At 42.4% G+C, this 16385-nt stretch overlaps 1 protein-coding gene across 1 annotated transcript; it reads right to left on the minus strand.

Moving 5' to 3' along the window:
• Window positions 1–962: 962 nt before the first annotated feature.
• Window positions 963–12283, minus strand: fam210aa (family with sequence similarity 210 member Aa). The gene is made up of 4 exons (XM_048530064.2): window positions 11918–12283; window positions 8582–9113; window positions 3959–4070; window positions 963–1642 (listed from the first exon to the last, which is right to left on the minus strand). Exons 2-4 carry the CDS (start codon window positions 9067–9069, stop codon window positions 1409–1411), a joined length of 834 nt encoding a protein of 277 aa, XP_048386021.1. The 5' UTR covers window positions 9070–9113; window positions 11918–12283; the 3' UTR covers window positions 963–1408.
• Between the last annotated feature and the right edge of the window lie 4102 nt (window positions 12284–16385).

The raw sequence follows: 16385 nt of genomic DNA on the forward strand, positions 1-16385 counted from the left end.
ATAAATATCCCGCTGCCTAACTCTCCATAGCTTATCCACTTTCTACAAAGCACAAGTCAGGAATGGAATGGAGACTCCCCGTTTCCTTGGAACAACACTTAAGAAGTTTCACACCATCCAGGAAAAGACAGACTGTGTGCATGTGTGGAGTTTGCACATTCGCCCCAAGCCTGCGTGGATTTCAGCAGGGGGCTCCAATTTCCTCCCACAGTCCAAAGACATGCAGGTTATGTTGTTGGGCATAGAAAATATAGGGAATAGGGTTGGGGGGGGGTAGGTGCTGGATCTGGGTGGCATGCTCAGAGTTGGTGCAGACTCAATAGGATGAATGGCACCTCTCTGCACTGTAGGGATTGTGTGATGCAATGGCTGTCAACCCATTTACCATTTCAATATTCGCTCCTTCCTCTGGTGTGAGCTGCATTGCAAGATTTCCCCAAGGATCAGTGGGTTGCAAACTTGTGATCCCCTACTGGAAGGGCAAGGTGCATAAGAACATCACCAACCACAAGTTCCTCTTCAAACCTGACACAATCCCCTGACTTGGAAATATATCACCATTCCTTCACTGTCACAGGGTTGAAATCCTTCAACCTCAAAGCATTGTAGGTCTAACCACACCAAATGGACTGCAGCAATTCAAGAAGGCAACTCACCATCACCTCAAGAATACATGGGGATGGACAATAAATGCTGGCCAAGCCTATCCTGTGAAGTAATTAAAAAGTTGATCCTTCTCTTCTGATCTGTAAACATCTAATTTATACCCTTAATTTACAGGGCAGGAGTGTATTATCATGTAGTGCCAAACGCTTTCTGTGGAGGTGGGACAGTGTTCCTTTTAATCATCATTTAATTATCTACTCAGGGATCTTTGCAAAATGCAATGTGTTACTGTCAGAACACAGCACAGCAATGAGCTGCCCCGACATGCTGAAATCATTGAAATCTGACCACTTGCCTTGACAGGATACATATTAGAAGTGATTGGATTTTATTATGAGGTTGTCACAATACACACAACAGGGTTGCTTCAGTAGATATTCCAGACATTCACTGGCTGAAACTCTTTCACAGGATTCTGAACTATTTGAAATGCTCAGTCTGTTTTGTAACCAGAGTACGGTAATCTACTGAATTTCCTTTTCTGACACCAGTGGATGCAGAAATATATCTTGAAACCACTTTTCCATTACCTTCTTAATCCCTCTCAAGTTATTAAAATATTCCACTCAAAATTCTCTGATTGCTTTGGAAAGCATTTCAATGGTGCCTTGTATCACAACAAACCATCAGTAATCCCCAGATACCAAGAGTTTACAGATTGTTCCTTCACTAAGTATCTTGATGTTGCAATTCAAGGTGGTGGCCGGATATTGAGATCTTTAACAGTTTGTCTTCCACACATTTATTCTTTCTTTTTTCTGAAGGAGACCATGTCTTTGGTTTCTTGTATTTTCTCATTAAGTAGTTCTTTAGTTTCCTCCATTTTTTCTGAAAATCGCTCTCTGGTTTCTTCCATTCTATCCTGTATATAAACTCTCATTGGAGGGGGTGTTGGCAAGTGACCTCGGGAGCGGAGATACTTAACTGCAAATGACGTTCCTCCCAAAGTTACAGCATATCTGGCTGGTGTGGCAAGCTGGAAATGAGAGAAGTAAACAAAAACATTTAGTTGCTTAAAGAATTTGTAGAGTCAGATTGTGTAAAGATGCAAAGCTGAAAAGCACTTCGCAGAAATCAGAAAAAAAAACCCTTCTATTTTGACCAAGGTTGATACGAGTAAATTGATAGAGATTTTGAATGTTCCTGCAGGGTAATAATACCACAAAATAACATCCTCAAAAATTCTTTAGCTCTCTGCCATACAGGATTCCTCCCACTCTCAATGGAAACACAACAGATGCAATAATTTTACCTTTGCAAGGTCATAATATGGCACTCACTGAATGTTTACATAATTATTACCGCACACAAGGTGACCATTTGACCAACTGAGTCAGTATCTCTGTCTCGTAATCCATGCAACCCCGTATCCCTGCTCTATCCCATAGCTACCTATTGTCAGTATCTAATTTGTTTTAAATTGCTGATGGCGTTAAGATTCTGTTAGCACAGTATGTTCTCAAAAAATTGTTTGTTAGTATAGAACATGAACATTGCTGGAAAAAGATATTTCTTTGAAGCTTTTTGCTTTGCAAGTCATCAGAACAATTCGCAAGAATGCCAATTTAGGGAGAAAATATTTATACTGAATGAGATACAAGTGCTGATTGGGTTGGCAAATTGGACTCCAATCGGCAGAGGTGTTGCCATGGAGAATGCACAAGTTAATGATGATTAATAATGATGACAGTTAGCTGCCAGACTATGTTTAATATTTAAGCCAAGAATATTAACTCTGATTTGTCAAAGCATTGTATTGAGAAATAAATGCGCAAATATTAACACACACACACACAATTAATCCAATAAAGTCCAACTGTGGAACAACAGCTAATATTGGACAATATGGATTGCACTGATAAAAACAACTTAGAAGTTTCAGTTAGGTTCATAATATAACAAAGCTGAGAATACTGGAAGTTCTGTAAGTGCGCTGTAACCTGCAGATAAGAAGGGCATGTACATGCACTGCAGTGAGTTCAAGTCAGCACCATAGGTAGCAAAGCCTGACAGTTAACTATCAATCATTAACACTATCCATCCACCACACCTGCTGTACCTTGCCCCCACCCCAACCAAACCTAAACACCGCATCACTTACTTGGTTCATTTGCCGCATTGAGCCCTGGCACCCTGTGTTCACACTTCGTCTTTCACAGGAGCTATTCCAAGTGCCACTGTGATAATTGACCATTTAAAATCACAAAATACAGTAACTGACTGCTGAGAAAAGGGGCATGGTTTCCCTTGGCTTTACTGCTTTACACTATGAGAGGCCTGACAGAAAGAAAGTACAGTTTGACATTCCTGAAAGAGCTCTGACTAGAATCTCCTGTCAGGAAGGAGCACAGTAACAATCCACGTGTGATTGCCATTGCTCGGAAGATCTGTCCCATTGACTTTACATCTGTCCTCTCAGACCTCCCAACAGGGGAACGCCAGCTCAGATATTCATAACCTTTAAAGTAGCACAATAATAAATGAAAGATCATCATGCTGACACGCTAAGTTTTCCTAGCCTTTTTTTGTTCTGTTAGATAATTATTCCTCCCCGGCAAGAAAATGGTAACAGATTGGATGCAACTCAAAGAAAGTGCTCAAGATTCCATCAGCAACATTTGGCTTCCGTTCCCTCAGAAAAGCTATATTCCCTGGGAGGCAGTGACTCAGTAACAGGCAAACAGATCATCACAATACCAGCGCACTGCAATAGCAAAGACTTTAGTGGAGAGAAAAGCCATGGTTTCACGTGTATTCTAAAGTTCAGCGTACATAAGTCCTGTGAAAGCTATGGTGCATTTTTACAGGACCTTACTGAGTTTAATGACCAGACCAAGCAGACTCGCCACATGGCTCACATGCATCATTATGAGGTGCTGAAGCCAATTCAATGCAGGGAGATGGCACCTGAAGCATGACAGTGTGCTAAAGCCCCCCATATACCTTCAACCGGGTTACGGTTTTTCCACATTATCTGACACTGTGCAGACTTCCATCAAATACTCCATAAATTATACCACATAGGACAGGAGCAGGCCATTCAGCCCCTTAAGCCTACTCTGTTGATCACCAGCTTTGTATATCTGTTTCCTATTTATTCTTTCACAATGCAGAGCTAGTCTGTTCAGTACTAAATTTAAATTGTCATTTATTGGCCCAGTCTCTTGTAGATTAAAGATTCTTCCCATTCATACAGGATAACATCTAAACATTACACTGATTGAAAATAAAGTCTCAAACACAAATGAAGTTATGCAATGCAAAGACCAGCACAATTTAACATGTTACTCACCTTATACAACGCATAAGCAGTCAATGCATTTCCACCCTGAGAATTACTCAAAATATTTATTATACCCTTAGGTGCTCCTACGTACTCAAGAAATGGGATTACGTTAATACCCCTGGAAATAAAAACAGAGGGTTTTTACATCATTTAATTGTGTTTTTATTAAAATGAAAAGAGTAAATCAAATAAAGCTTTCACTAAATAAAGATAACAGCAAGAAAATTGCTGCAGTACATATGATACTGAACACACTTGTTCTAACCTTTTTAAAAACAATTTACAAACATAAATTTGGAGCTGGAATCAGCTATTCAGCCTTTCGAGCCTAAGTCATCATTCAACTAGATTATGGTTGATCTGGCTGTAATCTCAAATTTACTTTTCTCCCTACTTTTGATCATCTTCTCCCCCACCCACCCCCCACCACTGCCAGCAAGAATCTATCCATTTCTGCCTTTAAAATATTCAAAAGTGCTAACATTTTTCAGTAATAAGGTTCCAAAAACACTCAGTTCTCAGAAAAATGGTTTTGTCTTCTCTCTACTTTAAACGACTCCTAGTTCTAGATTCTCCCAAAAGACAACATCTCCTCCACGTTCACAGTCAAGGCCCCACAGGATTTTGTATGTTTCAATCAAATTACATCTTTCTATCTAAACTCCAGTAGGTACAAGCCTAGTTTGTCTAATCTTTCTGCATGAAATTAAAAACAATCCCGTAATCCCGGGTATTAGTCTCATTAACCTTCTTTGAACTGTCTCCAAACCTTTTACATCCTTTCTTAAATAAGATTAATAATACTGTGTACACTACCCATATGCAGTCTCATCAGTGCCCTATATAACTGAAGCGTGACCTCACTACTTTTGTGATCAATTCCCTCATGTTCCTGCTTATTAACCTTTTGAGCTCCATGAGGAAGACATCCTGATCCCTCTGCATATCAGAGCTCTGTAATTTCTCACTATTAATGATAATTTTATTCTTTCTGCCAAAATAGACAATTTCACATTTTCCCACATTCACCGCTTTTGTCCATTCACTTAGCCTATCTATATATTTTTGTAGCCTCTATGTCCTTTACAAAACTTACTTAATTGAAATAAATGTGAGATGCTGCATTTTGGTAAGACAAACTAGGGCAGGACTTACAGTTAACGGTAGGGTTCTGGGGAATGTTGTTGAGCAGAGATACCCTGGCGCACAGGTGCACAGTTTCTTGAAAGCAACTTCGCAGATGGACAGGGTGGTGAAGAAGGCACCCTTGCTTTCCTCAGTCAGATTATTAATTACAGGACTTGGGATGTCATACAAGACATTGACAACACCACTTTTTGAATAGTGTATGCAATTCTGATTCCCCTGTTACAGGAAAGATGTTGTTAAACTGGCAAGGGTGCAGAAAAGAATTACAAGGACGTTGCTGGGACTAGAGGGTTTGAGTTACAAGCAGAAACTGGATAGGCTAGGATATTTTCCCACTGGAGTTTTGGAGGCAGACAGGTGACCTTGCAAGGGTTTGTAAAATCATGAAGAGTAAGGTGATAGACGCAGGTAAGGTGAACAGCCAAGGTCTTTTTCTCAGGGTGATGGCAGTCCAGAACCAGACAGGACAGGTTTAAGGTGAGAGGTGAAAAAAATTTTAAAAAGGCACCAAAGAGGCAATTATTTTTCACACATGGGGTGGCACATGTATGCAAGCTGCTAGAAGAGGTTGTCGAGGCGGGTACAATTTCAACATTTAAAAGACATTTAGGCAGCTACATAAATAGGAAAGGCTTAGAGGGATAAGGGCCAAACACCGGCAAATGGAATGAATTTAGTTCAGCATACCCAGTCAGCTTGGATGAATTGAACCGAAGAGTTCCATGTTGTACAACTCTACTTTTCTACCTCTCCATCGTCAGCAAATCTGGTAAACCTGCTGTCCCTTCATTTAAACAAGTGATACAAGTGAACCCTCCTTTCATGGAGGGTTTTCAAAACAAAACTAAGTCAGACAGTCCTTCTGGCAGTGACCTAATCCAGGGTATGCAGGAGAACAAGGATATCCCTAGGAGTTTTAATGGAAAACTGTTTTTACTGTGGTCGTTTACGCAACGTTGGGTAAAATCATGAGCATGACTTTCAAGATAATTTAGAATTAATTTTAGTGAAGGAAACCGTGAGATTAAAAGGTTTAGGGCTATTTGGAGGAGACTTCAGTCAGAAACAAAGAACATTTCTCTCCTAGAATTTCTAAAATTAATGAACTCATTAAGCTATTCTGAATATTTTTAATAAGCATTTTCGTAATCAAAAGAATTTAACCAAAAATAGAAATTAAGACAAACAATTAAATCCTGAATCACTCTTTTCTGCTTTCTAGAAGATGACAAGACATCTCCATAGACCTGCAAGTTTTTGACTAAGCAACTACAATTTACAGAATTTCTCAATAGACAACAAGCATCAAGACAGGGTTTGGGGCTTGGGGAAAGAGTTTCTTTGTTGGAAGATTTAGTTTAATGTTTTTGATGTAAAACATTTCAAACTAACTGGAGACAGCACTCTGAAAATTACTTATGAAATTTGCAGCTTTTATTTTGAATAAGTGCTCTCTAAATGTATTCACAAACTAAACTTCCCGTCAAAAACTGCTAATGCATAGACAATTGTCATTAGAGGTGTTATTTCTTTGTTTAATTTTAAACAAGTCACCTCTAAATACATCAAACATTTGGTTTTAAAATAAAACAGCTTTTTTTAGCCCATTACAAAACTGAATTGACTAACTGGAGGTAGTAGAAAATCTCTGGGGATAAAGTTTACAACTTGCTTCCTTTTATACGAAACAGGTATTGGCTCTGTTCCCCATGACAGAAACTGCCAATGTCATACAAGCAGGCCAGTTTGATCCATGGGCAGCAAGTTCAAACTATTTTTCACCAGTCAGCTTACAGATTTCTCCGCATGATAAATTTCCCACTTGTGGACATGCCAAAAGCTCAGAGGAATTGTATACGCCCAGCTTGCCACTGTCACTTGTTACTCTGACTCTTAAATGTAAGAAGATCTAGGCAGAGCACAAAAAAGGGTCTAGGGAGACAGACGGTGACAGGATAGGAGCACAGCAATTGACAGTACAAGATAGGTGATCTCAGTTCAGTTTCCCTTACACACACAAATATAAGGATGGCATAACTCCGCCTGAGCACATACCTCACTTTGAGCAATGAAGATCAGGATTTACAGAACAGAAAAATCTTTTCAACAGGACATTTGAAAATGAAGTTAGAGTGCGTTCAGCCACTCGGCCATTCAACTAGATCATGGCTGATCTACCTCAGACCCATTTTCCAGCACCATCCCCAAGATTCACTCAGTGAAGGAATTCCTCATTTCAATGTTAAATGGCTTTACCTTCATTCTAAGACTGTGTAATATGTAATGTAAATTCAGTAGTGCAATTTTAGAGGTGGTGCGGGAATACAATGGCATTCATATACACGTACGCAAATGTTTAATAGTAACAAACAGGTTAAGACGGCTATCAAGTAATTAAGATCCTCGGCTTTTTGAACAAAGATACAGAAGTACAAAACTTGTTCCGAAACTTTACAAGTACTCATCAGACCTCAGTTTAAAAAAAAACAACTTGCATTTAGACAGCGCTTTTAACCATTGATGCCTCAAAGTACTTTCAAGCCCATGAAATTTTTTTTGAACTGGAATCACTAATAATGAAGGAAATGTGGCAGCTAACTTCCCACAGACAGGAATATGACCATGGCCAGATATTCTGATCTTTTGTGATCCTCATTGAGTGATTAGTACTGGCCAGGAGACCAGGGAGAACTCCCTTACTCTTTTTTGACAGAATGCCATGGTGGGGGATAGCTTTTATATCCAAACAGGCAGATGTGGACAGCTTTAATTGAATCAGTACATGTACAGCATTTCTGACAGTACAGTGCTTCCCTCAGTATTGAGCTGAAGAGTCAACCTTGGTTTTTGTGCTCAAGTCCTAAAGCTCAGAACCCTGAGGCCCAGGGATAAGAGATTTACTAACTGAGTCACAACAGACACTCAACAGCAGTAATGCATCCAATTCCAAGAAAAACACGTTTGGAAGAATGTCAAGGGTTTTCTAGAGACTGCAGAAGAGGCCTACTAGAATGGATCAGAAGGCTGTAGAATCAGAGTCATACTGCATGGAAACAGGCCATCTGATCCAACTAGTCCAACCAGTCCATGCTGACCATGTTCCCAAACTAAACTAGTCCCACCTCCCTGTGCTTATCCAATATCCCTCCAAACATTTCTTATTAATGAATTTATCCAAATATCTTTTAAATGTTGTAACTGTACCCTCATCCACCACGTTCTCTTGCAGCCCACTCGAGACACAAACCACTCACTGTAAAAGTGTTGCCCCCATGTCCTCCCTAATCTTTCTCCTCTCACCTTAAAAGACAGTTTCAAAATCACGAATGACTTTGAGAAGAGTAATTAAGGCAAAATTTTTCAGTGGCAGAAAAGTCAGTAGCCAGTAGAAACAGATTTAAAGACAATTCACAGAAGAATCTGAAATAATGAGGATTTTGAAAGCTTACAGCACATTAAGCAACGTAATTTGCAACTTACTTCATTGCTGCATAATAAAATGTACCAAACCATATACTGGATGTAACCAGATGAACTGGAATCATGACTTTCCCATACTGTTTGAACGTCTTCTTGAATCGTTGGAAAAGGCCTATTGAAGGGTCCTGGAGGGGATCAGTTTCCACACTTGCTGGTTCTTGATTCAGTTGTGTGTCGGAAAAGTACGTTTTCTGAACTGAGTCCGTCAAGGTATCTTGGTGTGGGTCATTCTCTGGAAAAGTTTTGGACTCTTGTATTTTGGTATGATCAAGGCCCTTGTGGTGTGTGGATAGTGGATCTTCTTGCAGATTTGGCCGCCTCTGTTCAGAGACAATGACTGGACGTGATGTGTGAAGGAGTTGCCCCTGATGTTGGATAAAGAAAGGCATTTTCCCACCTGTGGTTGAAAGTACAAATGTGGCACATGGTCGGACATTGCAAGCTTGCTTTGAGTGCAAGAACAGCGTCTGAAGGAAGTACCTCTGCATTTTTAAGGTCTCAATCTAGCAATTTCTAGCCCAGTGAAGAATAGCTGAAAAGAAAACAGGAAGGTGTTACTCTACATAGGAATATTGGCCTTAACACTTTTGTGCTACCATTATCAAAATGTTCGATGATAAACGTGTTTAAAAAGAAATCTGATTCTGAACTGATGGCTGTCACATCCCGAAGTGCTCTACTGCTAAATAATCAAAAGTCTGCTTGCTGATCCTTGGGCAAACATCTCAACCAATCTGTACACAGAACAGACCCACATCATATCACAAATTCAATTGCTGTTCAATACGGTGCCTTTGTTAAGCAGATCATACCATTGCCAAACTTTTTTCCCAGAGGAAGGATGAGGAATGAATTCTAACATAACATACTGCAAAATTTGTGTCAATGCTTTATGGATTAGTGCTTCACAGAAACCTCTTCCTAGGCAATGCCACCTACTCCTGTCAGCAGGTGATGAAGGCAACAAATGTTTAAACCTGGCCCACTGAACCAAAACCAAAAGAACTGCCGATACTGTAAATCAGGAGCAAAAACAAAGTTGCTGGAAAAGCTGAACAGATCTGGCAGCATCAGTGAAGGAAAAAAAAAATCAGTTAATGTTTCGAGTCCGGAAACCCTTCCTCAGAACAGTTCTGAACCAGAAATGTTAACTCTGATTTTTTCTTCACATGAACACTATGAACTAGTTTTGGGCTCTTTATCTAAGGAAACATAAACTGACATTGGAGGTAATCCGGAGAAAGTCTGTGACTGGTTTTAGTACTGAACCGTCTCATGAGAGATGGAGTAAATTGGATCACTGGAATATAGAAGAATGAGAAACAGTCTTACTAGAGGACTTGATACAGTAGATTCTGAAGAGTTGTTTCCTTTGTGGAGAGTCTACGACCAGAAAGCATAATCTCAGAATAAGTGGTTACAATTTAAGACAAGGAAGGAGGAGGACATTTTTCTATCAGAGGATTGTGACTCTGCAGAATTCTTTACCATAGAGGGCTGCTGAAGCTGAACCATTGCAAAACAGAATTGTGCAATATCCAACAGATTTAGTTGAACTCACACGCGTTTGGAGCGTAGCCCCTTCGTCAGGTGAAGCACTTCACGTGAAGAAGGGGCTACGCTCTGAAAGCTTGTGATTTCAAATAAACCTGTTGGACTACAACTTGTGTGATTTCTGACTTTGTCCACCCGAGTTTAACCAGCAAATCCACATCACTGCAACATATTTAAGGCTGAGATTCAGTAAGAGAATCAGAGTTATGGTGTAAAGGCAGAAAAATCAAATTGAGGATTATTAGATCAGCCATAATCTCACTGAATGACAGAGGAGACTCAAAGAGCTAAACAGCCTACTTCTGCTCTTAGGTCTCATGGCCTATTATAATGGCACACAGGGCACCAATTGCACGGGGGGGGGATGAGCAGGAAGTGGGGGGGGGGGAAAGGGGATGTTAGTGAGGGTAGGGAGTTGGGGGTATGAGTGGGGAGTGCGGGAGCAGTCAGTGGGGATGGGGCGGGGGGTATTAGTGGGGAGGGGGGTAGGTGTTAGTGAGGGTAGGGAGGGGGGTGTTAGTGGGGTATTGGGGGCTATTAGTGAGGGTGGGGGGTGTGGGAAGTGAGGGGGAGGCATTAGTGGGAAGTGGGGGAGGTGTTAGTGAGGGTAGGGAGTAGGGGAGGTATTAGTGAGGGTAGGGAGTAGGGGAGGTATTAGTGAGGGTGGGGAGTGGGGGAGGTATTAGTGGGGGGGGTAGGTGTTAGTGAGGGCAGGGAGGGGGGTGTTAGTGAGGGCAGGGAGGGGGGTGTTAGTGAGGGCAGGGAGGGGGGTGTTAGTGAGGGTAGGGAGGGGGGTGTTAGTGGGGTGTTGGGGGTATTAGTGAGGGCAGGGGGTGAGGGTGGGGGGTGTGAGGGGGGAGGCATTAGTGGGAAGTGGGGTAGGTGTTAGTGAGGGTGGGGAGTGGGGGAGGTGTTAGTGGGGAGTGGGGGAGCAGTTAGTGGGGATGGGGTGGGGGGTATTAGTGGGGAGGGGGGTAGGTGTTAGTGAGGGTGGGGAGGGGGTTATTAGTGGGGAAGGGGGAGGTGTTAGTGAGGGTAGGGAGTGGGGTATTAGTGGGATGTTGGGGCATATTAGTAAGGGTGGGGGGTGTGGGGGGCTATTAGTGAGGGTGGGGGGTGTGGGGTGTGGGGCGTGAGGGGGGGAGGCATTAGTGGGAAGTGGGGGAGGTGTTAGTGAGGGTGGGGAGTGGGGGGGGTGTTAGTGGGGAGTGGGGGAGCATTAGTGGGGAGTGGGGGAGCATTAGTGGGGAGTGGGGGAGGTGTTAGTGAGGGTAGGGAGGGTGTTAGTGAGGGTAGGGGGGGGTGTTAGTGAGGGTAGGGGGGGGGGTGTTAGTGAGGGTAGGGAGGGGGGTGTTAGTGAGGGTAGGGAGGGGGGTGTTAGTGAGGGTAGGGAGGGGGGTGTTAGTGAGGGTAGGGAGGGGGGTGTTAGTGAGGGTAGGGGGAGGTGTTAGTGAGGGTAGGGAGTGGGGTATTAGTGGGGTGTGGGGGCTATTAGTGAGGGTGTGGGGTGTGAGGGGGGAGGCATTAGTGGGAAGTGGGGGAGGTGTTAGTGAGGGTGGGGAGTGGGGGAGGTGCTAGTCACGGCCGGGGGGGGGTCTTAGTGCGGGCGGGGGGGGGGGGTGGGGAGCTAGAGGTCAGTTGCAGGGTGACCCTCATCCTCCCAGGGGCGGCCTGGTCCCTGCACCCAGCCCCGCCCCACTCGGCCCTCACTCCTGGTCTGGGCATGAACCCTCTTTCCCTTCCCTCCCTGCCCTTCTTAGCCAGTTAACAAAAACACATCACCTTCCTGGAGAGTGAGATGGGTAAAGACGGGACGGGACAGAACTAATGTCCCTCCGCCTTCTCGGGAGCTGCCGCCGTCTCCACCGATAAGAAGCGCCCCGTCACCGCGCATGCACCACATCCAGCGCGGAGCTCTCTGGGAAGTGTAGTATTGCACCAGGCCAGGCAATGGCGATACCCGGATATAGGACTACAATTCTCTAAGATCCCCGCGCCGGAATCCATCCTTCTTCCTTCATTGACTAACTCCACGTGTTACAGGAGTGGGAACACTGGCTGACATCCTTTCACTTTTACTGTTAACATTGCTTGCATACGGCCTTCTTGTGGAGCAATAGTGTTGTTCCTTCCCCAGGAACAGGTTCGAGTCCCACCTGTTCCGGAGGTGTGTAATACCGTTGATGACGCCAAAGTCAGAGATATACTGGACGGTAAAGGTTATCTAAGTTTATAAAGGGATCTTGATCAGTTGGGCCAATGGACTGAGGAGTGGCAGATGAGATTTTAAGTTGGATAAATGAGAGGTGTTGCATTTTGGTAAAGCAGCAAGGGCAGGACTTATTCAATTAATGATAGGGCCTTGGCTGGTGCTGTAGAATGGAGAGATCTAGGAGTTCAGGTACGTAATATTTCAAAGATTGTGTCACAGGTAGACAGGGTGGTTAAGAAGGCACTTAGCATGCTTGCCTTCATTGCTCGGACCTTTGAGTATTGGAGTTGGGATGTCGTTTTGAGGTTGCGCAGGTCATTGACGAGGTCTCTTCTGGAAATTTTGTGCAGTTTTGGCTGCCCTGTTATGAAAAGGATATTGTTAAACTGGAGACTGTTCAGAAAAGCTTTACCAGGGACTCTGCCAAAAATGGAAAGTTTCAATTATAAAAATAGGTTGGATAGGCTGGGACTGGATAGGCTGGAGTATAGGAGGTAAAGCGATGACCTTACAGAGGTTTACAAGATCATGAGGAGCGTTGATAAGATGAATAAGCAAAGGTCTTTTCCCTAAAATCGGGGAGTTCAAAACTAGGCAGCATTTTTTAAGGTGAGAGGAGAAAGATTTAAAAAGGAAATGAGGGATTTTTTTTACACAGGGAGTGGTTAGTGAGTGGAATGAACTGGCAAAGGAATTGGTAGATGCAGGTACAGTTACAACATTTAAAAGACATTTGGATGAGTACATGATTAGGAGAGGTTAAAAGGCGTAAGGGCCAAGTGCAGGCAAATGGGACAAGTTTAGTTTGGGAATACGGTCTATGATCTATAAAAATAGATTTTTAAAAATTATACCGCTTACTTAGTGGTGTCCCTTATTTCTTCTAATAAGCTTGCCACTTATTATCTCTTTTAAGTGTTAATTGGTTGGATGTAAAAGATGTAGAGCAGGTAACCTTAGTAAAGGATGCGTGCAATGATTCAACAAGGTCCAAAGCAGGGAAATTACATTGAGTTCACACTGAATCAGTAGCTAGTGGTGTTCAAAAAGGTTGGTACATTTGAACACCCAAGACCATGTGCTGAGTGACACATCAATGATTGGATCGGCTATAACAATTGCTCATTGGCGAAAGGCCATTGTCTAACCCAATCTCATCACAGTATATATTTTGAAATCAATCTGTTCAGATGAGTTATGACACATAACTTGTACTTGAGTACTTAAACCTGGACTTGGTGGCTCAGAGGCAGGGACACTACAACTATGTCACAAGACCCAAATTCTACCATGGGGTAGGTGAAAAACCATGTCAACTATCTATCAACTAGGTGAAAATAGAAGCTATCATTGTAAGTGTAATGAGAGAATTATTATAATTAAAGAAACCGGTCTCTTTTGCACTTCATCTGATAATAACTATTGTAACTTAAATGATTTTATAAGGTTTTCAAGGGCAATTGGGGATTGTAATAAATGGTGGCCTAGCTGGTGACACACATGCCCAATGAATAAAGAAACGCAGGTATATCCCATGCATAAAGTATATTTTCATAAAATCACATATTTGGAATAGTTACATTAACTTTGCAGAGACACATGAATTGCTTGTACCTCAGCCAATCTGTGGCTGAAGCCTTCATCCGTGCCTATGTTATCTCTAGGTTCAACAATTCCAATGCACTCCTGCTGACTTCCTATTTCCTACCTCTATTTAGTTTTTTGCTTTTATATTTAGTTATTTTTTACTCTGTCATATGACATGGGCATTGCTGGATGCCCTATCCCTAGCTGCCCTTAAGACCTTGAGTGGACTTAATGTACATTCCCAAACATAACATATCGATACTCAACACTAAAAGGTCTGTCAAGAACCAGAACATGAAAGATTTTGATTAAATTGAAGCAGCATTTTGCAATACATGCGTAAGTTGAAACTTTCATATTTCTTTGGGAATTCCAGATAAAATGCAATGATAATTTCAAATAGTTATTAATTATGCAATTTGACAATAAGGTGTAGACCTGGATAAACACAGCAGGCCAAGCAGCATCTGAGGAGCAGGAAAGCTGACGTTTCGGGTCTAGACCCTTCTTCAGAAATGAGGGTCTAGACCCGAAACGTCAGCTTTCCTGCTCCTCAGATGCTGCTTGGCCTGCTGTGCTCATCCAGCTCTACACGTTGTTATCTCAGATTCTCCAGCACTGGCAGTTCCTACTATCTCTGTAACACATTAACAATAACATGTAACATTTTCTGGGAAGAATGAGTTACAGTAGGACAAGGAGGCAAAGGAACTGCTGGCGTTTGCTAAATTAATGCTGTAAGGTTTGGAGAGACACAGACACCTGCTTCCACAGATTTGTACCAAATGTTGATGGTCAAAGACATCAGACTAGGTTTTCTCACAATGAGGAGGCACTTACTCAAGGCTAACAGTGGACAGCAGAAAGTCAAATATAGTCCCTTCTCATCCAGAAAAGGTTGCAAAGAAAGAAACTAATGCCAGAATCATAGTGGAAGCAGACCATTCAGCCCATCACATCCACACCGACACTCTGAAGAGCATCCCACCACCCCAACCTATCCCTGTATTTCCTGTGGCTAATCCTAAGAGTCTGCACATCGCTATACACTACGGGCAATTTAGCATGGCCACTCAACTAACTTGCACATCTTTTGGACTGTGGGAGGTAACCTGAGCACCTGGAGGAAACCCAAGCAGACACGGAGAGAATGTGCAAACTCCACACAGTCACCTGAGGGTGGAATTGAACCCATGTCCCTGGTGCTGTGAGCCACCATGCCACTATGCAAGGGAAGGAGCCAATAATGTAAATTTCAACAGCTCAGAGAGTCAGTAACCAAAGGAAGTAGATTTAACATAATTGGCAAAGTAAAGGTGGAATTTAAAAAAATGTTCAAATAACATTTGAAAAGTTGGTATAAATAAATACAACAGCTACTTCCAGAAGAGAATTAGATGTTTATTTGAAAATAAGAATGCAGGGCTGTAGGGAGAAAGAGCAGGGAATTGATGGAGAGATAGAACACAGGAGTGTGTCTGATTGGATTATAAGCAGAAAGTGCTGGAGAAGCTTGCCAGGTCAGTAACATACGCATTACTTCAAATAAGTGAGACAGTGTTCGAATGAGTGAACTGGAGATTTGGTTCAAGTGGGAATCCTTGCAAACTGGAGTACGGAGATGCTTTAAGAAAGGCTTACTGGAAGAAAGAAATGCTCCAGAACAAGGTATGTGTGGGAGAAGATACAACATGCGGATCAAGAGGTCAACTTGTAGTGAATGACAGCATGAGCAATAGTGTGGCGCAGGAGAAACTGGTTGATAAGTGGGATTGATGTATATTTCTAGTTCCTAAAATAAAAGCCAGTTCTCTCGGTCTTTAGGTTCTTACAGTAAAGTATAAAGTGCAAGGAATTCAGAGTAATTAACTTATAAACTAAATCAATATGATACAGATAACAGGATGGGGGATGCATTGGTGCTGCAGCATTTGGAAGCTTCCGGATACCAAAATGATCCAGACAGAACACATTTGCAGCAAGTGTATGCGGTTTGAGGAACTTCCAATCCAAGATGAGCAGCTGGAATCTGAACATTGTGTCACATTAGGGAGGTGAAAACTTACCTGGACACTTGGCTTCAGAGGTTGGTCACACCCTTCATACTGGGTATTCAAAAGTGGTCTGTGATCAGAGGCAGGAGGATGTAACTCCAGTGGAGGCACAACAATACAGAGATGAGGAGAAATTTTATTTCTCACAGGGTTGTGAATCTACGGAATTCTTTGCCACAGAGGGCTGTAGAGGCTGGGTCATTAACTATACATAAGTCTGTGATAGACAATTTTTTATCAGTAAAGGAATCAAAGGTAATGGGATAAAGGGAGGAAGGTGGATTTTAAGATTATCAGATTGACCTTAATCTCACTGAATGGCAGAGTGGACTCGATGGGCTGATTGGCCTACTACTTATCCCATGTCTCATGGTCTGGCAGCATCTGTGGGGAGAGA

The sequence above is a fragment of the Stegostoma tigrinum genome, chromosome 5, assembly GCF_030684315.1.
Source record: "Stegostoma tigrinum isolate sSteTig4 chromosome 5, sSteTig4.hap1, whole genome shotgun sequence".
Classification (NCBI taxonomy): Eukaryota; Metazoa; Chordata; class Chondrichthyes; order Orectolobiformes; family Stegostomatidae; genus Stegostoma; species Stegostoma tigrinum.